This window comes from Pelmatolapia mariae, linkage group LG15 (genome assembly GCF_036321145.2).
Source record: "Pelmatolapia mariae isolate MD_Pm_ZW linkage group LG15, Pm_UMD_F_2, whole genome shotgun sequence".
In the NCBI taxonomy this organism is placed as follows: Eukaryota; Metazoa; Chordata; class Actinopteri; order Cichliformes; family Cichlidae; genus Pelmatolapia; species Pelmatolapia mariae.
The window spans coordinates 36,507,389-36,531,661 of record NC_086240.1 but is presented as its reverse complement, the minus strand read 5'-3'; the positions used below and the strand labels follow the sequence as shown (position 1 = coordinate 36,531,661).

Genomic DNA, 24,273 nt, shown 5'->3' with positions numbered 1-24,273 from the left:
AGAAGCCGATTTATAGTACATGTGAACGAGTGAAACAATCTCTTTCCACTGGCGGATTATAAATGATTTAACGTGATTCTACACTGTCAAAGTTTACCAGTGTTGCAGAGTTAAACCTTGAAGCGCAGAGAACTTTTAGTTAGGGGTGTCAAATTATCGCGTTAATTGCGATTAATTAATTACAATGCTATTTAGCGCGTTATGTTTTTTAATCTCGTTAATCTAATTTTTAATCTCTTGACGTCATTGATTTTGTATGAGAGTTGCTATGTTATAAAATCCGTTTTTATGTGCTGGGCTCCTTGTGCTTGACTTGTTGGGGGTGGAGTCACGTCGTGAGGTCAAGGTGAGAAGTGGTGATTAGCTTACAGTGTGGATATGGAGGCGCATCTGAGAGTTGTTGGCCCAGTGAACGGGAAATTTGTATTTCATAAACGCCCCGACGGCACCATTGACAAAGGTAAAGTGGTCTGCCTAGAGTGTAAGAAGGAGTTTGCTTACCACCGAAGCAGCTCAAGTTTGGCCTATCACCTCAACGCAAAGCACCCAGCCGCGAGTGCAGCAACAGCTAGCAGTGAAGACGTTAGCAATATAGCAAGCCAGAGCAAAGCTTTTCGCCAAACAAAACTAGAGAATACCCCTCGTATGAGCAAGTCTGCGACCGACAGGCTGACTAATGTTATTGCCAAGTGGATAGCGATGAACTGTAGGCCGATAAATATAGTAGAGGACGAAGGATTGACAGAGGTGTTGCAAATTGCGTCCAATGACCCGTCATACAAGCCGCCGTGCAGGACTACAGTAACGACCAAAATCAGCAAAATGTACGACGGCGAAAAGAAAAACAAACTTGAGATTTTGGCGGAGGATTCTCCCAACTGTGTTGCTATAACCGGAGATCACTGGACCTCAGCTGGCAACCACAGCTATTTTGGGGTGACTGGACACTTTATTGATAGTGAGTGGAACCTCAACTCATTTGCACTGACCGTCATGAGAACAGAAACCAGGCACTTTGCTGATAAATGCGCCGAACAGTTCCTCAAGGTAGCAAATGACTGGGGTATTGAAAACAAGATATCCACCATTGGCACAGACAGCGCAGCAAACATGCTGGCTGCTATGAGAGCACTTCCATATGAGCACATCGCCTGCAATGCTCACATTCTCCAGAGGACCATCACGGTATGTCTCGATAGCAGTGGTTTTGTCGGTGTACTGGCAAAGTGCCGCAAGATTGTTGGTCATTTTAAACAAAGCCCTGCGAGTACCACAGAACTTAACCAACAACAAGTAGCACTCGGAAAGAAGAGCGATCAACTTATACAGGATGTACCCACCAGGTGGAACTCGACTCTCGCAATGGTCTCACGCCTCCTATGTAACCGAGAGGCTGTCCAGGCTACGTTGGACCAACAGAACCACAGGTTGGTCTTGCCAACCGAAGCTGAGTGGGCGAAACTGCAGAGGCTGGAGCTCCTGCTTGAACCATGCAAGTAAGTTCAAATAAACACCTTCCCATTTTAATTATATAAACTACTGTTACATGTGTAAAATCAAAATTAATGAACATAACAAGGAACTTTTAAGGACAATTAAATTGGGAATCAGTTACACTTTGATTTAAATGAATCCAGCTAGGTTTATTTAGCAAACCTCTCCACCTCTGCAGGTATGTGACAGAGCTGCTGGGTGGTGAGGCCTACGTCTCTTGCTCTGTAGTGCTGCCTGCTTTTCGCCATCTGTACCGTGTCATGGACATTACTGATGATGATCCTGCCTACGTGGTGAAGTTCAAGAATGCCTTCCAGAAGGATCTGGCAGCACGACGAGCTAATGGCAACGAGATATGGTTCGAGGTGGCCACAGCATTGGATCCACGGTTTAAGGATTTGAAATGTCTTCCAAGAGAAAAGAGGGAACAGGTAGGACAATAAGGTTAAGCTGGACTAATGAGTCCAATTCATTATCAAATCAAACTTTTATTTATTATATGGAACACAAAGTTCTTTACAAGATTAAATAAAATTAAAAAAAAGCACTTAGTTTTAATCACAATCATTCATTCATTCATTCATTCATTCATTCATTCATTCAGGTGTGGACCATTCTGGAGAATATGCTCCAGGCAGCAGAGCCCAGAAGAGCAGATAGTCTCCAGCCCTCCACAGAGGATGATGGACCAGCTCAGAAGAAGAGGAGGAGCGAACTCCTTCTGGGGTCTGACTCTGACTCAGAAGATGGAATTGAGTCTGGAGAGCTGCAGCGCTACAGAGCAGAACCCAGCATCAGTATTGATGACTGTCCCCTGCAGTGGTGGTATGCTCACTCAGGAGTCTATGAAAAGCTGTCAGTCCTAGCACAAAAGTACCTGGCCTCCCCAGCTACCTCTGTACCCTGTGAGAGACTCTTTAGCCTTGCAGGCCACATAGTGCAAAAGAAAAGGGCAGCCTTGCTTCCAGAAAATGTTACCAGGCTGGTGTGTCTTAGCGACTGGCTGAGGAAGAAGAAATGAGACACATGTGGTCAGCATAGCTGCTGTGTCATTTGTAGCCTACTAGAATAGATTGCTTGATGTTCAGCACTTTTTTTTGTGATGGAAGAATACTTTGATGTGCTAACTTGCAGCACTGCAATGTCAGTTTTATTTTTCATTATCTGAATCAGAGGAATTTCAGTGCTGTATTGCTCAGAAAAGAGCAACTCTGATGTGCTAACTTGCAGCACTTAATTTATTTGATTTTATTTGTATTTATTTTTCCACTTATTTTACAAAAGAATACAACAGTATGTAAATGGTTGCATCTGTTTAACGTTTGTTAAACAATAAATGACTTTATAAAGTCACTTTCTTTGTTATATATCAGTCTTTTGGTCTGCCACAATAAGTTGAGGGCTTTCCTCAGCTATTTTTAGGTGAGATTAAAAAAGAGATTAATTAGATCAATTAATTAAAAATCATAATTAATTAATCTCTATTTTTTTTAATCTCTTGACAGCACTACTTTTAGTATGTGCGATATGTTAAAGACATGACAAATATCCTTGATAACCATTTAGCTACCTTTATCTTCCCTCTATTAACTACATTTGTGCAAAGTTATAAAGAATCTTCTTTCCTCTTCCAAATCAAATGCCCCATGGACAATTTTTCCCAAAGCATCTCCTCATTTTGGTATGGTTGTTATTGATTGAGCTAGAGGAGTCTGGACAGTCAGTAATTAAACGGAACGACTGGTGGGTGTAAAATTAGCCTTTGTGTCATTAGACTGGAACGACAGAGCAAGTAAAAGAACAAGTGCAGCCAAGATGACTGATGACTGAAGGCCAATTAAAAGACAGAGCAAAAAGGGGATGAGAAGAACGGCCGAAGATGTGGCAGAGAAGCATATGTATTTGTCCTGGATAATGAACTCTTCAACTCCAATCGATCTGCTGGGAAAGAGATGGTGGATCAAAGATCCGCTTTGAAAGAGCTCATGGGAATCAGAGGATAGTTTTCTTTAGATCTTCAGATGAATTTGTAAACATTAAATGGTTGTTCTTTTAACCCTGGGGAAAAGCGCAAGATTATTCAAACCACTCTGTTAATCACAGTAGACCTTTCTTGATGTTTGAGATGTTTAAATGACCAATCTCTGGTGTCAGCATCCTTGAGGATATTCATCAGTCTTTGATGAATGGTGTGACCTTCAAGTTCCCTTAAAGATAGAGTCTGAAGCATCTTAAGTCCACAGTTTTCTTAGCATACTAAAATGTGACAGAGAAGGGAGATTTTAGGGGACAAAATACATTGATTTTAGTTTTTAAACCCATTTGAAACAGATATCAGAGATATCAAGGACAAGTCCCTTAGCTTCCATGTCAGTACGATTTTATCGAGGTTTGGGGTAAAAAGAAAAAAATCTATATATTGTACAAATACATTTTTCTGATTTCTATTAATGGACTTGAAACTGAACCTTGAAATTACCCGTGACTTTGCAGAAATATCCTGATTGCTGTAAGAGGACTCTAGAAAGTCTTTTGAGGACAACATTGAATGGACGGTTGTGACAACGCACAACTAAATTTAATACACTTGGTTGAAGGCATTACTTCTGAATTGTAGTCTATATTTGTTCATTGTCTGCATGACTCTGTGAGACATCTGTTAGCTGAGCCTGAAACCTTATGATCGTCCTTCTGTCTTCAAACAAATGTGCAGCTGAAAAGTATAGAATTTAGAAGTGCACACGAAACATACACAATGATGTATCGCATTCGTGAATTCTTCTGCTGGTGCCTACAATGCACACAGTTTCATGCTTTTTGTTCTGGAGTGAATTGCAGTTATAAAACCTAAATAAGTATTTTAAGTGTCTAGCTGCAACTGACTCTACAACAGCTCTTGACCAATGTAAGCAACCCTAAACCACCAGCAATTTTTAAGAATGAGTCATATAGCCAATGTAGTCCACGTCAAACACTATTATAACTAACCATTAGTAATATGATCCAATCATGCAATATTGGTTAACAGTTCATCCAAGACCATTGCTACTACTATTAACTTTTATTCACCAGTTGTTCCATGCCATGTATGTTTAGGTATTTATTCAAAGATAAGTTGACTGAATGACACTGCAATATGACCATGTTAAAGGGGTTACTTCACCTTCCCACAGTTGCAGAAATATATTGAGATTTGTTTTGAATGGTGGATGGATGGATTGCCCCATACTAAAATATTACCTCTTCACATGGGGCTGAGAAAATACAAGCCTGGAAGGCAGAAAATGTTTCTGATCAGCCCTTCAAGGCTCCTTTGAACTGTACGTGATAACAGCCAGTGACTTTTTGTGCAGGTTCAAATTCATCACTCAGTCACAAAAGCCACTCAGCCGCACAGCAGTGGAACATAGTATTTGTCCTGAAATGTATAAATTGTTTCCCTCCATATACTCTATAGCCTTTGTTCAGCATGAGAAGCACTTTGATAACAAATGTTACTATGGAAACAAGTAATATTCTTAGTGCCATATGAAGGTTTTGATTGAAAAAAAAATTGTAATCATTGTTTGAACATCCAAATGTTTGAGAAGTGAAGGTGAGTAGCTGTTTTCTCATTTGCCCAGGACTAATTAATAAAGCATCGGTAGTTAGGGTATCAAACTTGTGACATTTTATCTGAATTATAAATAATATACCTGAATGAAAACATTAGATCTATATGCAGAGATTCTGTCACCTCCATTGTCCTCTTAATCTGAATCCTTAAATAAACCCAGCGCCCTAGGCACTGAGCCTTATTAATATTGCACCCCCGTCGGTATTCATTATGAATGAGAACAAGTGTGAAGATGCCAAACAGGCTACAAAACAGTACAAGGCTGTGGCTGAAACAATGCAGGTCACACAGATAATCGGCATGCCTCGCCAACCCCAGCCTAGCTGTCAGGCTCACATTGGCACTGCTTAGAAACCTTGACAGGTTTCTCAGTTTCCTGTAATGTCTGAGCAAAATTCCTGGTAGTATTACAGATAGAATCAGTCACACCACTGATATCACATTTTTTTTTATATTTCCCTTAGTACTATTGTAAATTATGAAAAAAAAATTAATTGAAGCCAGTGACATTTGCATGACATGTGATGGTAGGTGCAGACATTATAAAATTGGAGAGTTTTCTGATTTGATTTTAAATGAAGGACATTAGTCACTCAATTAGCAGCTAGCTAAAAGGGATTAAATGCCAAGGTGTCACCTTCTATCTAGTCCCTCTTTAACTTTGCCACTGTGTTCTACTGTCAACGTAAATTCAGATTTGCAGACAAGAGGACCATTCAGAGCCTCAGGAATGTCTCTTTATTAATTATTTATTCTTCCATTAAGATGTCCTGTGACATCTGTGACGCCTGACCTGTCACCAGAGTTTGTGGCACTGGAGTGCCACAAGGTGCTGATCCGGGTCCTCTCGCACTTTGTCTCAAAGTGATGTCAACTGTGTCCAACAGCTATGGTTAAGTGTTTCCTGATTTAGCCAGAGGAGCGTTGGCAAGAATGCTAAACTATTTTTTGAACACAGAAATTGTTGTACCTTGTGACATTTTAAAATTAGGAAACCATAAAGAAAGAATACTTTCAGAAAGCCTGTATATATAGCCTTTATGTGCTACCCTGTTGTAAATAATACATTTTTTCCTTTGAGTTGGCTAAGAGGTCAAAGTAGACAGAAAGAAGTGAGAGTCAATTAGCTTAGCTTCCCATGAAATAAAAGCATGTATTACTCTCCTGTGTGGCCATAGTTAAAATAACAAACAGCCAGACACTCTGATAGACAGATGGATAAATAGTTTTAAACAGAATGAAATGTGTTTAAATTCATTTCAGGCAAATCCCAATAGTTGTGTCCAACCATTTCTCTGAAGGTAGAGGTTGTGAAAACATGTTGAGAGAACAAGAGATTGAAATTGATAAACTAGATGAAGTTCTCGAAGCAGCTTGTCAGCTATCAGTTGCTTATGTAGCAGAGTAATAATGTTAGTTAGCCATTGATCTTAATGTTTTTTTTATCTTATGTATATATTTGCATTGTTAAGTTCTTCCCACATCCTTTAGTGCTCTTTTCTGCCCATCACGTGTAAATCTTTGTCTACCATTGCCAAACTGAGGCTCACATGCAAAAAACGTCCTTTGTACAGATGCTAATAAAAGAACATCTGGAAAAACAGATACAAAGCATGATTAAGACAACTACATTTATACCTGTGTCAGTAAAGCAGCAGTTAGTTACCATGACGATGGTATTCTGTGTAACAGACAGTGAAATCTATGTGAAATTTTGCAACGCTCATGAGAAATAGTTAATAAAGTCAGACCTACAGCTGTTATCAAAGTGCTCTGAAAATCATAAGTTCCCCAAAAAGTTGCTGTACAGATCTGAGGGGGGTTTGTTGTGTGTGTGTGAGTGTGTGTGTGTTCCTAGTGTCTGGTCACTGGTGTGAGATTTTAAAAAAAGAGGTTGTTTCTAATTAACTCCAAAAATCAAATTGTAATTGGTCTCTATGGGGCAGTTAGATGGCACTCATCTCACTCAAAGGCCTACAGAAGAAAAAAGTCAAAGACTGTTTCCTTTCAAGAAGATAATGTTTGAGAGAAAATGACATTTTCTAACACTTGGTAGTAAAATTATGCCTCTACAGTGTGGTTGGCTCGGTGGCAAGTTAGAAAGCACATTTTCAGAAGAGTTTTTCTGCCTCTCTCACTCATCATTCATTAGTTCAGTGCATGGAAACAACAACAACAAGGAAATATTATGGAATAGATTATTTCTTAGACATACTTCTTGACTAGGGTTTTGTTCCTTTACTTCATAATCAGATTCAAAGCAATGTCACCACACATGACAAAAATCAACCAGTTAGAGAGGGTGGAGATTCAAATCAACAAGTCAGATGATACAATTTAAATGATTCAGTTCAGCTGTCAATTGCTTACATCTCCATCAGTGAAGCAGCAATTGAAGGTGATGTTATTCTGTGTAACTGGAGATGTGCATTGAGGAAGAAAAATGATGATAAACAAACTGAGCTGAGAATAACATTCCGGGATTGGTGCAAAGCAAACAATCCCATCAGTCAAGGGAGCAAGATTCTCTGGAAATGTTAACAACAGCAATGGAAGACACAGGAGGTCTGTTGGAGCTGTTCTGCCGTCATTATCACCTTCTGACCGGAAGCGATGATTCATATCTGTGCCTGCAAGAGTAGGCTTAGTGTTTATGGCATTTCCTCTGTCTTCCCCTGCTGCACTGTGGATTCAGTGCCTGCAGGTTACAGTGTCAGACAGAGAGATGGGGGTGACTTCTATTTAAGCCTGTAGCTAAGTTTGTCTGCATACAGACTGTGTGCAGTTTAGCTTACCTTTTTGTTGTTGTTTTTTGACAATTTATATTAGTCTGTAAAGCGTGCAAGCAGGGTAACAAAAACTGTGGCCTATTGGATGAAAGTGCTTTGACTTATGCCTCCATTTGCCTGGTAATGTGGATGTTTGCACTCTTGGAGAGTGGAAGCACTCCAATAGACAACTAATACTGTCATGTCTTTTTTACATCACAGCGCCAATGCCAAAGTATAGTTTGTGCATAGCTCAAAGTTGTTGCAAATGATTATTTTAGTTATTTTAGAAAATTCAAAAGCACCAAACTCATCATTGAGCTACATCAGCACAACTCGATATCACAGCAAAGTGTGTAATAGACACGTCAGTCCACTTTGTGCACAAAGCGTGCAAAAAGTTGCAGAAGTTGCAGTACCAGCAGAGGGAGATAATATATTAAAAAGCCAAGAAGGGGCTAGTGACCATGGAAGGTATGAAGTACATTCTAGGATCTTAATCGTCAGAAACAAGCTAGGTGGCTAATATGCATTTATATGTAAATGTGTTAATAATGACTGTTTAAACGCATTCACGTGACCATATTCGTGTTGAAATAAAATATCTCCCTCTGTTGGTACTGCAGCGTACTGCAACTTACTGCAAGTTCGGCATGCGTGACCATTTCTTTGAAGAGGCAAAGCGGCGGTGGACCGGTGTGTCTATTATGCACGAATGACTCATAGGTCAAATGTCCAAAGAGAAACTGTGTTGCTCAAGAATGCTTTAAAAATGTACAAGAAAGTCTCCTTACAAGCAAAATATAGAGAAATGAGGGTGACTCAAGACTTTTGCACAGCTTTTTTTTTTTTTTTTTTTCAAGCATATTAACACGTTATATTTGATGTACTTGTTATATTATCCTAACTTCCTAACTTAAGCTGATTGCTTCATATTCAGAGAACTCTAAAAAGCTGGAGTTCCTTATCTCCACTGCTGCCTCCTTGCCGGGCACAGTTTGAGTCAGAGGAGATGCTGCAGCTTGACTTTAAATTAGATCAAAAGGAGAGAAGAAAACACACAATTCATTTATAATTTATTTCCTGTTTATGAGGCCAAACATTGAGGAAAAGCCCATCACACGGTGGTCATGCACGGGGTCAGTCCTGTCTTTAAAACTACATTCCCATAAACACCATTTTTATTTAGAATTTGAGTGAAAAAGAGTTCTCCAGGATTACATGTATCTTTGCCATTTATTGCTCTTATTCTTGCTTTCCAGTGGGTAGGTGTGGGTGGGTAATTTTTGTTAAGGAGACAGGGTTGTGGAGGAAAGAAGAGGTTTCATAGTGAAATCCCTGTAGTGGGTCAAATTTGGATGGCGTTATTTACACCATTTATTTAGTTTTTAAAACAGAACCTGTACTTTTCCTCTGACATCAAGGTCGCACACCACAGATTGTCCACAGTGTGTTTGCTACACATTGACCACCTCTGTATACATGTTTTCATCACTTCAGATGGACATTACACATTTTCTCATTTCCTGGAGATAAATCCTTTACCTATGATAAACTTAATCTTAACCCAGAGTTAACCTTAAACAGAAGTATTCACCTTGAAATGTAATTATTTACCTTATAGGGACTTTCTTTTGTATAAACGAGGGAGTCGAGTTCCCACAGAATGACTATGTAAATAAATATGTCACCACACCATGAGTAATACAAGTACACGCACACTATCGCCTCCACTCTTTTGTCTTTTCTGTCTCCTTCCACCAATGACACACAACTTCTTCTGTTTCTGTGTCACTATCTCTCCCTCCAGCTCTTTCCCTCTCTCTCTCTCTCTCTCTCTCTCTCTCTCACACACACACACACACACACACCTCAATTCTCTGGTGGAGAAATGACTGTATCTCTGCTGCCAGGTGTGCTCTCAGTGGTGGCTGTGACCCCAGACTGAGATGTGCTCTCTGCTGCGCCACAGGGGATACAACGACAAAGCTGCTCCAAACATTTATTTTCTTATCCATCCTCCATACTGCCGCGATTATCTTTGTCAGCTTGTATAGACAGGAGCGCTGTGCTCTTGACACGGTTTTCTTTTGCTTTCTAAACTTAAAACAGAAAGTTACAGCTATAGCCAAAAAGATGGGGAAATGAAGCTAAAAAAAAAGATATAAGCGGCCATTTTTTTCTTCTTTTTTAAAGCAAGTTTCTCTTTATTTATCAGTTGTGTGACCTGCAACTTTAACGTGCTGGTTCACTATCACCACTCTCATTTTTGGTCCAAAGGAAGCAAATGTTTACAAAGAAAAGCTCTGAAAAACAGTGTAAATGTTGACACCAAAGTTGTTTTAGTTGTAGTCTTGACTAAACATCATTTGGTGTTAGTCCATCACTTGACTAAAATATAAAGTATAAAAGTTTGTTTTGAGAGTTGCCCTACATGGTTTACACACCGTCTTATTTTCATCATGGGAAATGTGTCCGTGTGTCTTTTGTTGCGTTTTCATAAGACACAGAAGTATGGGACCCCCCCACCAAAAAAAGAAAACCTAACAGTTGTACTTATTCCAGGGACAAATCAAACGTGCACTTCAAACCTTACTGGAGAAGGAGATTACTTCTGATTGGATGACTTCCAAACTCATGCCGCCTTTTTACATAACTTACTGATTTCTGATTGGCTCTCGTCTCTGCAGAAAATTTTAATCTTGTCATCATCGTTTTTATCATCGTCTTGACTGGGGGAAAAAAAGTTTATTGTCGAAAACTATGATGAAAATTATTGGTTGACGAAAATAACACAGCAAACTGTCAGTGTTGTGTTAACAGCTTGTTTCAACTGGTCCGATTATGAAATCGTTATTGGAGATTTAAGAGCTTTCATAATGGTAGGGGTTTCAATACTATAAAAAGGCAAGAAATTCAGGAACGTGCATTAAATGTTCTGCATGCTGAAACCGACTGGCTAATATGAAGCCACTTGAACAGCCCAATCTGTAATCATGCTCCCGGCAGAGTGGACCATAACAGACCACGCTGAAACTTCAATCATCGGTGAGTTCGATGAGTGCATTAAACAGCGCGCCACTTAAAAGATGATCATATTCAAATGGGTCGCAGCCCACTCCAAATTAGAAATGTTATCCTGAATGAAAATTAGAGGCACTTATTGCACAGAGTTAGTGAAGATACTACACCTTTAGTTACCCTGCACGGTACACACTGGGCAGGTTGCCAGACAATGTTCACAAATGTATGCATGTATAACATCTATTTCCAAGCTAATAAGCTTAGATTTATACAAATATGATGCAAAACTTGTTATAAATGAAGCAATGTTTGTGACTGGAAACAAATTTACTGCTGTGCTTCTAAAACATCCTTATTTCCCCCAGGTAGAAGAAGTTAATGGAAAGCCCCACACTGTATAGATTTAGGAATCCATAAAAAGCAGCACTGCTCCAGGAGATCTTTTTCTACGCAACAGGTGTTTTCTTTACTACAGATTTGCCTACTTAATTATTCACAGGGCTCTCCCACCATTAAAAGACACCCTATCTTATTCATTATTCAAGTGCCTTTTCACTGCGGTTGGAGGCACCTTCAATTATTCAACAACAATATAGAACCTAGCAAGGGGTTAATAGGGCTTTTGCCGGCAGTGAGTGGTAGGGGAGGTAAAAATGGTCAGCAGAGGATGTGTGTGGGGGGAGACTGGTGGGAAAGATTTATGATACAGGTCTAGTGGTGAGGTGAGAGATTGTGGCACTGGAGGGAATAGAACTGTGAGACTGAGAGAGAGAGATTGAGGCGGAGGAAAGCCCCACTGCAAGTACCAGCATGAGACGTAGGCAGAACATGTGTTTGTACTTAGAAGAAGAAGGAGGAGGAGAAGAAGGAGAAGAAGAAGTAGACAAAATGTCAATTTCAGTAAGTCGCTACATATATTTTTCATACTGCTAGTGAGGGATTCTTCCATACAAGTTTCATCAGAGTGTGTTAACCCTTTATTTTTGTGTGGTCACATGCTTGTTATGTCAGAAATAAGTTCAAAGTTCAATTTACTACTTTTGCTTTTTTTTCTTTTGCTTTTGAAAGATTTTTCAGATTCATTTTCAAAGCATATTAAAGGTATAAAAAAATCAAAGTGTGTTGATAGGACTGACATAATATGTTACAATGTATAAAGTATAAAAAAGAGTTGTTTTTTTAAACTTGGGGGGAAAAAACAGTCAATTCTTATTTTTATATAGTCGTCCAATCCAACGTTTCAATAAAAGTCAGACAACTTGATAGCTGAAAACAAAGCCAGTCTCAGAGGCAGCACATTGTCTGGCCGGTCAGATACACAGAAGACCTTCACCACCACAAACACTTCTCTTGTAGCTGAATGAGTTCTCTCAAGATTCCTCCTTTACGTTTAAAATAGCTTGGCTTCCAACAACAAAAATGTTCTACTTTCAAACAAATGCCTGTCATGTGCCCTTCAGCTCTGGTTTGCTCTGTTGTCTCTGTTATCTCCTTCTTCGTGCCACTTCTCACCTACTTCTTTCCTACACAGCCAGGAAGTGAGAAAGGTGTTTTTGCCCAGGGCTCAGGTACTATATTTACCCGACAATATCGACACATGTAGGTTATTTAGTGCATGTGGACAAGATACAATACATGGATTCCTGGGCTTCAATTTAATCCGGTGTCTTTCTGGGTTTAACATCGACCAAACTTTCTAATTGAAAATATTTTATTTATTAACATGTTTGTTTGTTTTTTATATGAGCAACAGAGTTAAATTTTACTCAAGTCGATATTCTACTATTTTTGAACACTTTTATAATGATAAATTAAAAAAAAAAAAACACACACACCATATAATAAAACGGATTTGTAAAACACCTTTTAAACATGCAAGTACTAGTAAGTACAGACCAATATTTAAAGTATATGTATAATCAACGATAAAATAATAAAAGATAATATAACATATGAAAACAAAACTTTTTAACTGATTTTGTAGGAAAAAAAATAAGAACCACTATATTTAATTTTCACCTTTTGTGTCCATTTAAAAGGCAGGAAGGAAGGTGGGTCACTGGATGGTTTAGACGTTAAGCATGTGAATCACATGTTATGGAATTTACACCAAATGAGGGAATGGTTTTTAAAACACTGTCCCCGTCCTCGATTCTCCAGAGACTTGGACAATCAACGCAAAGCACACTGACGCTGTTATATCGGCATGCTGTGACCAAAGAGAGACTTTAAGCACGTTTTACAGAGATGAATCAAGAATAGTCCTAGAGTTAAAAAAAAAAAAAATCAATCATCTCCACTGAGAAAAGTTTTGTAGTCAAATCCATGAAAAAAACTGACCGTTAGTGTTGTTAACGGTCAGTTTTGTCCCCCTTTTGTTACCCGTCGGCAGATTCCCATCCAGCCCCTTTGACCATTAACTCATTACATTAATCTGCACACTCCACGCTGTAATTGATCAAAAGCCATCATTTTACAATGTTATCGTTATCATCACTAATTGATTTGATGATCCATGGGTCCCATTAATAATGTAAAAGATGAGAGATTAAGAATTTAACTGTCCAGTGCCATTAATGTGATCAAGTTGTAATAAATGAGTGAGCCACATTTCATTTAATTTAATCAAGCCCGTTTTATGCGGTCCAGTTTCAGCCCATATATCCTGCCAGCACACAGAGAAGAAAAGCTGAAAGCTGAATGATGTGGAAACTTTTAAAATATCTTTTTGATAGGCTCGAGTTTCAGACCCCACCTCTGCCTATATAAAACATGATAATTATTCTGAGTGGGTTTTCAAATATATATATATATATATACACACATCATCAAGCAACCCTTCATCCAGGAAAAAAGTAGTCCTTCTAATAAAAGGGAGTATTTACAGCCACATTTCCTTTTACTTAGAAATCATTCTCAATAAAAACAGTTTCAAGTATACAGCAACTTGCCGAAGGGCTCCCCATCTTATCCTCTCTGTCACTCTTTCTCTCGGTAAGCAATGCAATTAGAAATGCTGCAGCTCCCCCTGTTGGCACGGATAAAGGGGGGAGCATTTTGGAGAGCAAAGTTTTCCAGCTTTATCAAACACCGTTCAGTGACGCAGCCAGGAAACCAGTCCTGACCAACATTTGACACGTCTTAAGTAGTAATCTCTATCTGTGATCTGTGCACAGCAGTTTGTCTTAAGTGGTACAGTTAACAGAGTGATGCTTGGTGCTGTACATGCCATTAAGGCATTCATGGGTGTAATTAGGCATGCATAATCTTAAATGTCATCAATATCTGCTTCATTCTACTGTACATCTGAGCGTATTCACTTTTTCCTGTGGAGGAAAATTATATCAATTTAGCGAGATCAAACAGCAGCGGAAATCCTTCAGTCTCCAGCGTAATTACTGGTTTACGGAAACAAAAGAACCCTTTCTGCCTTAACGGTTGAATCTCTTGAGATCGCTTAGTCCGGCTCTGCCTGTGACGCGCATTCGAGATGTTCAGCCAGTTTCTTTCCTTGTGAAAATTGAAAAAGGTCGATGCCTCTCACTTGAGAGCTAAAGAGCAATTGACACAGTGTGAGTGGCTCTGTGTCTTTGGGCCTTCCTCCTGATTTTTTGGAAAGCCCAGATGAGTGCCGCTCTTATCTCAAGTTACATTCACAATGAAGCTCAAACTGTCCCAGTTCTTCACTCGCATGCGATCACGGGCTGAGATTTCCTAATCAGTATGAATGGGATAAAACACAGGAAATTGCTTTTATAAGATGAGATGCAGAGACATGCAACATGCAAATGAGCTTGAAAGAAAGGTTGCAACGTATTGCCCAAAAGCATTGTGCAACATTGGCGTGTCAGTGCCTAAAAGTGTGTTTAAATGAAGGATAATGAGGTGAAAAGAAAGAAAACCAGCCAACCTGAGCGTATCTTTCTGAAATGCTGCGGTTTGATCAAAATCTAAATCACAAATACTCCACCGAAGGACGTTATAAGCAACTGTGAGCACTCAAACACTTGTGTGTGTTCGCGCTGTATCTGTGAGGTCAGACAGAAATTCAAAAAAACACAACACCAGTTAGGAGTTACGAATGACTTATGCATGAGTTAAGCAGTGTGAACGCAGCTTAAAATAATCAGAACTGAATTGATTCCCTCCCTTTTTCCCCTCCCTTTGCTTTCCCTCGCTGCTGAAAAAGCAGATTGAAGTCCTTGATAGCGCCATGCGTCTGTTTGTCTGAACGTATATCTGTCAGCGAGCAGAGAGACGCAGGAATGGAAATACGTCTGCATGGAGTGGAGGAGGGAGGGGGGGAGGTGGTGCGGCAGTAAGTAAAGTTGCCCCCAGGTGACAGTTTGAACAAACTCCCATGAAGCTCTCTGCCGAGAGAGTTGCATGCTGGGCCGCGCAGAAACAATGCACTAATTAAGGCAAGGCTCTCGACACTGGGTTCATTGCAAGTCCTTGGATCTCGGCTGGACGGTGGAATGAGCGGAGAGGGAGGGTGGATTTTTTTTCCTGATTAAATTCAGATCAAGGGAGCTGACACAATCTGGCTTCAGTTTGGGCTTAATGAATGGCTCCAATTATTTTAGTTGCAGGTTGTATCTGTTCTGACAGGAACAGTACACACACACACACACACACACTTATGGCACCTATGTAACAATATATATGGCCCTATCAACCGTCAGATTTACATTTCAGTATATAAGCTATATGCTGCCTAACAAAAGGCATATGTTACAGTCTTTTCCACACTATACAAGCTATTATACCTCACTAAAACAAACTCCCTATGCTTCTCTACAATGCTACATGCACATTACTAAATCGAGCAAATAAAGCCCTAGATTCAATGTAAGCCAACAGTGGGATGGCTTTGGAAAGAAAACAGCCATAAGGTAAATCTTAAGGCAGATTAAGCTTTTTTATGTGGTGTAGGTGTGAAAAAATAACATAACAAAGGAGAGGAGAGAAAATGTGTAGATTTTTTTAAAGGAAAACATTAAAAGTCAATAAAGCTTTCCAGTGTAATATGTGAGCCTATTTTAATATTGAATTCATCCCGTCAGTCACAAAAATTAATGTGGCGTAACTGTGCATGATATTCTACAAATTGACTGAAACAAGAAGCAGAGTCGGTGTAATTCAAACAGGCAGTTTGGCAGTGGACAATGACGTGGTCTGCTATGAAGCAGGAGGAAAGCTTTCAACATGTGAAATACACTTCTTCGGACTGCAGCAGCTACTCACAGGTTTGTGGGCTGCAATAATCGGCTGAAGGAGTAGTGTTACAAACATTGGAAACAATGGCTAAACTTGCACTACAACTCCTACAACAACAGTTGGTTGAGGAGTTCAGTTATCACAGTTTTTACAAGTAGAATCAAATCAAATAAAAATGTGAGGTTACAAAACATATGTCAGCCTTGCACGCACCTGTCCGTCACGCAGCGCTGCGCGTTTGATGTCGGTGTGTTAAATCTGTGATTGCTGTTATTGTTACGATTTGCTTTGATTTAAACGTGCTGAGCTGTATCTTCATTTCTTTCTCAAGCAATGAATGAAACAAGATTCGCCAAAGTGAAGGAGATTGAGAAATATCACTCACAGCCTACAATTGATTTACTATTTCTTTGAACCTTTCACATTTGGAATGACTTGCTTTTCTAAAAAATCTCAGGTGTTAACTGCATACTGTAACAACAGAGGTGAAAGACCCTGGCCTTGAAGCAGAAATGTTATTTTTATGCTGGTTACAGCTTTAACTGTTAGTTAAAGCCTCGAAGCGGCTGCTAGCAAGTGCAATACCAGGCAAACAGAGAATGTGGAAAACTCAATATCACTCCAGAAGCGCTTAAACAAATGCTAAAGCACAAGATCTCGTCATTAAGTGGGCTAATTAGAGCCGCCGTGATTTCTATATAAAAATAAACTTGTCTTTGCAGATTAAATCTCATCAGATTAAAGAAAATAAACTTGTCATAGTAAATCAAATCACAAAGAAGGGCTGAAGAGAGACGAGCCTGTCCTCGCCACCTAATTGACACCCTTTTTTAAATAGCTTCCTTTTGTTCAAGTGACCCTGGAAATTAGAATAGTGTAATTGCAGGTGTGAAATCCTTTCTACAAAAGCCGTCGTATTCTTTGAAATAAACAAGTCAGCTCTTCACACAAAGGAAGCTGGACTCTGAACAATAGCTTTTTCTGTTGTATTGCCATCCTTTTGTAAAGGAACAGCAAGACCATTTATAAAACTGTCATATTCCTCTTGCATTAATAACAAGCAGCATCGCTGCTAATCAAATGAACTCCTAACCGTAGTGATTGGTAAAAAGCTGCTAAAATGTCAGTGCAGTAGGTGAAGAAACCTAAATTGAAAGGTATTAAAATTGTATTTTGGCCTTCTTTTTATTCCAGTAGCATCCCCACCTTCAAACACACACACTTTTAATCCACGCTCTAAAACTCCTTCCATCGGCATTGTTTACTGACAGTTCATTTATGGCTTTCAAAATCATCTGTTTCAACTTGGCAGCGACAGCTATGGAGCTCGGCGAAGACTGGGAAACAAACGCACGCTGTCTGCCTGTCTGTCTGCGTGTCTGTCTGTCTTGGACAGCGAGGTTCTTCACGTGACAAGTTTCTGTTCGGCAATCTGCTTTGTGTGCTGATTTGTATCAGGCTGTTTTGTACGTGACAGAAGAAATGTGCAAACACGGCAGGTTTGTGTACGTGGCGATCTGTGTGTTTGTGTGTGTGCATATGTCCAGCAGATAGAGTTTTAGTTAAGCATTTTCAGATGTGCCGCTACAGCTGGCGACTGAAATAAGAATGGGGCTTTTATAGCCGGAAATAACTCAGCTTAGCTAACTAACAAAACTTGAGTAGCAGAGAGGGGAACATAATTTTGTGGGCAGAAAGGGAGGTGTCACTCCTTATAATTTCATTTACTCTAAATAATTTGCCCCAGTCAATTAAGTTAAATGACCATGACAAACTCGGCCGTCCCGTATTAGAGAGAAACACATTTGATTATTGCCCACTTACTACATCCATTCACACTCTCGGCACAGGTAGGCAGAGCTATGGAGAAAAATGGTTCCCTCTGCTATTACTTGGAATACTGTTACTTAAAGCAATGATGTCGGCCATTACAGCAAATTAGAGAACTGGCAATAGTTGTACAATTGATGGGCTAAGTTTTCATTACAGTGCTGTAAAAGTATGTAAATATAGGAGCTAAAGAGTTATGCACTGTATACGCAGGATATTAGGCAAAGAGTGAAGTTATGGTGTTAGGTGAAATCCTGATGATGACAACTGCAATAGCTCAGAGAGACGAATCATTGTCTTCCACCAAGTTAAAAATCGATATTGTTGGGACTCGACATCCATTTCAACACAGTCATTCATATTAAAAGTGAGCAAAATGGATAATGTATTATAATGTGCTTTATAGTGGGGCTCGTGTGGGCACAGTGTAGAGCAGGGGAGAGTTTTGCTTAAAATAAATGTAAGGAAAATATTTTTCGCTTAATAATATAAAGCATAAAAATAGTATAGGACACCGGTCCCCAACCTTTTTTGTGCCACGGACTGGCCTTTAAGGTGTTGCAGATAAATAGAACAAAATAAATGATACGACCAAGACAAAAACTGTGGTATTGTGTAAATATAAAAATAAACGCGGATTCACTGTGTAATTGTGTAGCAGTGTCCTCCTGAAATGCTCTGCCCCTTAATGCTCTCTGGTCACTATGGTAATGCATAAATATTTCTTTCAAAATAAGACACACAACTGCAACACGGGAAAAGACCCGGGAAACCGAGTTAACGATAAAAACCCTGAAAACTATACATTTCACACCTGAGCCTCAACTCTCGCGGCCCGGTACCAAACAACTCACGGACCGGTAACAGTCCGCGGACAGGGGGTTGGGGTCCCCTGGTATTTGACATAGGACATAGTTATAGGACATGTATTAGTTTCCATGAATGGTAATGGCACAATATGTCAGCTGGAGGGTAACCATTAAACCCTGGGTCGCTCTCCTATAGTTTGCCTTTTGTCCTCTCTCTGCTCTCTCCTTTTCCCCCTCACCCCCAACCAGGCATTGCAGAAGGCCGACCATCCCTGAGTCTGGTTCTGCTGGAGGTTTCTTCCTGTTAAAAGGGAGTTTTTCACTGTCACCAATTGCTTACTCAAAAGGGGTCATTCTTTTTTTAATTGCATGGTTTTCACTTCGAGGTGGTGAACTGGGACTATATGATTAAAACTGAATTGAACTGAACTTGTTAAAGACACACATCAAGATCTTTTTTCGCTCTATGAAGCTTAACTTAATAATTATCAGTCAATAAAGCAATCGTTAACCACTCAGAAAATTTATGTCCTGGGGATATTTTTTTAGACTGACTACTGAACAAGAATTCCCCTTTACAGTGGAATTTAAACATATATAGTCATGCACAAAACCTCTGACAGTCGGCTATCCAAAAAAGTTTTGTGGCTTAGTGTTTGTTTTCAACCTACGGGATTAATTTTGATTTCCCTCATTGCAAAACGTGTTTGTGAGGCCGTGTATCTGTCCACTGGTGTTGAAAGACTCATCCGTAGGCAGCGAGGATGCTGAATAGTGATCAGAGCTCAAAGACTGCAAGTGCTGCAGAGAGGAATCTGTGACCTTTCCGACTTTTCTATATCAAAATTTTTAGGCGAGAGAGCAGCTGTCTCCTCTGATCTAAAAACCCCAACATGAATAAGAAACGTTACCGTTCCCGAGTGTCACCAGATAGCTTTGTTGGGAGTGGTGTGTGGCTGGGTGGCGGCAGATTTGGCGGTGAGATGTATGTATTCCTTTATGCTTTTGCATTTCTTGTTTTTGTCTTCCCTAGACAAAACAACTGAAACGCCGTTTTCATCTCCACATATTCTTTGCATTGCGGGTAAGACGATACACACTGCAAACTGCACGGGCGCTGTCATTCGAAACTAAATGAAACATTAAGCCAAGGGACATGGAGCCCTATAAGGCAGAAAAAGCAGACGGCATATGAAATGCTTCTGAGGCAACGGAGGGAGGGGAAAAGCACTCAAACGTTTTATATTGTAAGTGGTGCTATCTTCAATGGCCAAACAACTCAATCAGCAATCTGCCGGGACATTTAGAAAATGGGATTCTCCCTTAGTGATGACTGCAGGCATTCACTTCCACAGTGATAGAATGATATCAACCAATCCACTGCTTTTATTTACCTAGAGAGCTCCATCTCAAATTTAATATTACAGAATGTATTTCCACATCTGCCCGGCTAGTTTTTTATCGGAGGTCAAAATGTTTCCAAAACTACAGTGCTGTCATTAGAAGTCTATCATGGAAGAAACATTAAATGAAAACATCTTGGCTCTGCTGTGTTGGTATTGCAGCCTGTGCTGCCGAGGAACCCACGGACTGTAAATGGGGTGCAGTGCGCTGTGGGAGCCGATGCCATACAGACAGATTACTCTTGTCACTGCTGATCTACGTGGAACGGCTGGCCATTACCGAAATGATCTCAGGCCGCATACAAATGCACGTTATATAAGCGCAGCGCAGGTGGACAATCGGCTTGAGATAGATATTTGATGGAGACAAGTGGTGTGTATTGTAGGCTGCACGGTGAAAGATAGATGGCAACACGGGCCGCGGTAAAGTGCTTGTACACATGCACACACACTCACAGGCCGAGACACATGGGAGACTCACACATGTGCACACATATGGAGTCCCAAAGCAGATAAAGCCGTCAGTGGAATTAATATCTGTGTTCTGTAGTGCTTTGGGCCAAAGCCCTCACCGTAAACACATCACTCACAGTGCAGCCAAACAGCCAAGGGATCAGACCGAGGGCTGGGAAGGACGGGAAACTTTAAGTGTGGGGGTACCTTGCAGCTGAGCAGCAATAAAACAGTAGGAAAGTAAACACAAGGAAAGAAAGAGGAAATGTTCACGTATATGTTCCTTTTTTCTTTTTGGTAGGAGACTTTTTTTTAAAGACACTGAACGTTTACTGAACATCAGTAGTGCAATACTTGACACGAAACATTAGCCTAAAATCAGCTAATAATGTATGTTTTTCTATAGTTAAAAATCTTTTAAAGAAATATTTTTGCATTTTTATTTCTAACAATCGCCTCAATCTACTCATAAGTGTTGTTTGGGTGGCCAAAGCCTGACTACTCCTCTCAGCTCCAGCCCTCTCCAAAGCATCAGTGTGTGATCCTTTTTGGAAAAAAAAAAACTATTAACAACAAAGTAATGAAATCAAAGATCAATCAAAACAATCACTGGGATAAATAAATAATAATAATAAAACTCTTAGAAATTAAATTGTACAAAAAGAAAATAATTAAATATGAATCATAAATCAAATCGCTATCCCCAAAAACAGATGGAATGTCTTTGAAGTTCTTTTGTCTTCTAAAACTTTACAGACAGAATCTGAAGTTGAAAGTAAAACACTTTTACTCTGATAAGCAATTTCACTGATGATAAAAATAAGACCTTCTGTACTTTTTGTAATAAGAGTCTCCCAGATTAATAAAGAAATTTGAGTTCAAAAGTTCCTTTCATAATAGGAAAAGAAGTCAAGAGGAACATCCAGTTTAAAATTGTGAATTCATTCATTTCACGGCTAGAAAAATGTGTTAAATTCAGTTTGTTTGTTTTTTTTCTTTGTTTCCAATGGTGAGAAAAAAAAAGATCATATATATGTTGATATGTATTAATGCAAAAATCTTTCCCCCAGGTCTTAGGATTAATCCTGTGTGACGTACATTTCATAACAACACTTTAATGAGGTCTTAATAGCACATTCCCCTGTGTTAGTTATAAATTTCACAAGCCACAGATGCACAAAACCACAGACGAAAACAGCCATCTAGAAAATGTACAACCAATTTATATATATATGAATGTGTGTGTGTGTGTGTAATTTTACAAGGTTCTATTATGTAAGAAAAATTTACAAATCCACTAAAGATTACTAAAAGCTATAGCCTGCAAAAGATTGTACGCATCTTATTTTTTCACTTTTTTCCTAAACAATAATTATTAAAAAAGTGTAGAATATCAACAAGCCCATTTCTTTCCATGACAATGAAATAAGTGTTGTCGCACCAATCTCTGAAACTTTACTACAGCTAACATGTCTGGCTTGAGAGGCTTTTACTCTTCTTCATACAGCTAAGCTTCTTTTAAATATCAACGTTAGATTAAGCCTCCTTTGTTCGGTTGAAGACTGTTTCCTTGAGTACAACACATCTGAAAGATGTGTATCCGAACAGAAAGGAGCTGTTATCATGCTGAGTCGATAAGAAAACACAAATGTAGAAATATTTGATCACGTCTTCAAAGAGAGGCGAAAGCATAAGAGTTTTTTCTGCTTTTTTTGCCTGTTCATATCTTCAACTACAAATTCAAAGACTGGGAAAATGTAAGAAACTAGGATACTTTTTTAATAAATGGTAAATGGCCTGTATTTGTATAGCGCTTTACTAGTCCCTAAGGACCCCAAAGCGCTTTACACATCCAGTCATCCACCTATTCACACACTGGTGATGGCAAGCTACATTGTAGCCACAGCCACCCTGGGGCGCACTGACAGAGGCGAGGCTGCCGGACACTGGCGCCGGGGCTCGAACCGGCAACCTTCTGATTACAGGGCGAACTCCAAACTCTTGAGCCACGATCGCCCTCTAAATAAATAAATAAATAAATAAATAAATAAATAAATAAATAAATAAATAAAAAAAATAAAATAAAATAAAATAAAATAAAATAAAAAATAAAAAAACTCAAATGAATCTCAATTACTTCCTGTAGATTGTGCTGAACAGTTAATGGTCAGTAGGCTGGCAAAGACGGCCGACGTGGGAGGAGAGGTGGAAAGGGAAGAAGAATCGGGCGAGACCACAGAAGTGGGGAGAGCTTTGGAAAGTTAGAGCAGCCTCTGTCAGTAACACAGGCCCCAGCCATGGCTGAGTGGGAAGTGCTGATGGACCAGAGCAGGCTCCTGTTATCAAGAAAAAAGGCCAGAGAGGGGACAAGCTTAGACAGCCAGGCGATGAGTGAACCTCCGCTAGAATTAAATAAATAAATAAAGTGAGGAATAAAGAAAGCAGCAGAAAGGAAGAGGCGGCTGCTTGCAATCCAACATCAAACAGAATCTGGGCTGAGGAGACCTGTTGTGTTGTGTGAGGGAGAGAGAGGAATAAGAATGAAGGAGAGGCTATGAAAGCCAGGGAGATATTTGAGATGGAAAATATCAGTTTTTTAATAGGACACACTGAGACCAGACAAGGGTAAATGTCGATACAGCAGAACAGAGACAAGTGTTGTTGTTGTTGGACTTGGCATAGCTGCTTTCTAGGTCCACGCTCAGTTTTTGGCAGCAGAAAGCAATACGCTTCCTACATCAACTCTAGAGCTATACGTACATATGTCCCCATCCCCCGGGTCACGGACCGATACCGGTCTGTGAGTCATTTGGTACCAGGCCGCGAGAGTTGAGGCTCGGGTGTGAAATTCATGGTTTTCAGGGTTTGTAGCGTTATTTTTTTTTATCGTTTTTATCATTAACTCGGTTTCCCTGGGTCTTTTCCCGTGTGTTATGAATAAATCTTCTTTTTTTGTTTTATACTGGTTTTATTTTGTTGTATTTATCCGTGACACCTTAAAGGTTGGTCTGTGAAAATATTGTCGGACATAAACCGGTCCGTGGTGCAAAAAAGGTTGGGGACCGCTGTTTTGGGGATGAACAGTAGCGTTGCTTTGCGCGAAGAAAGTCAATAACTCAGTAGCAAGGTTTCCCAGGAGGGAGAGATGGGAGGACACCCTGCGAGGGAAAGTTGTTACAGAGAGGAAAAAAATGTCTGTATTAGGAAATGTTTAACAAGTCTGCATCTCAAACAACACTAATTTGTGCACGTTTTCATGAATATGAGGGGGAAAAATGTCAACCTGCTCGTCATCCAAGAAAAGCGTGAAGCAAGTGTAAAACGTTCTCCGCACATACCGACAGTAACAGATGGATACAAAACAATACACAACATAAACAATACCTGTGAAGATGTGACAGTTGAAAGCAAAAGCTATTAAATGTTGGACCACACCTGAAGATAAGCTAAAGACTGTGTACTGTGTTCTGCCATCTGGCGCAGATTTTAGTATTTGGCTGTCAGGAGGAAGTGTGTTTACTCTTTGTATGCCTTGCAAATGAGTAAAAAAAATACACAATACAAAACACTGAATGATTGGTCACCAAAGACTAGAAATTCTGGTACCAGGCCACCTGTTAAATTCTACCAAAGTGCCCAAATTTGCATGTTCAAGA

The 24,273-nt window shown here is 39.7% G+C and overlaps 1 protein-coding gene across 1 annotated transcript; it reads left to right on the top strand.

Moving 5' to 3' along the window:
- The first annotated feature begins 557 nt into the window (after positions 1–557).
- On the top strand, positions 558–2,642 carry LOC134643533 (E3 SUMO-protein ligase ZBED1-like). Its single transcript, XM_063495948.1, has 3 exons — positions 558–1,496; positions 1,673–1,925; positions 2,099–2,642. The coding sequence occupies exons 1-3, from the start codon at positions 646–648 to the stop codon at positions 2,513–2,515; spliced, it is 1,521 nt and encodes a 506-aa protein (XP_063352018.1). The 5' UTR covers positions 558–645; the 3' UTR covers positions 2,516–2,642.
- The last annotated feature ends 21,631 nt before the right edge of the window (positions 2,643–24,273 follow it).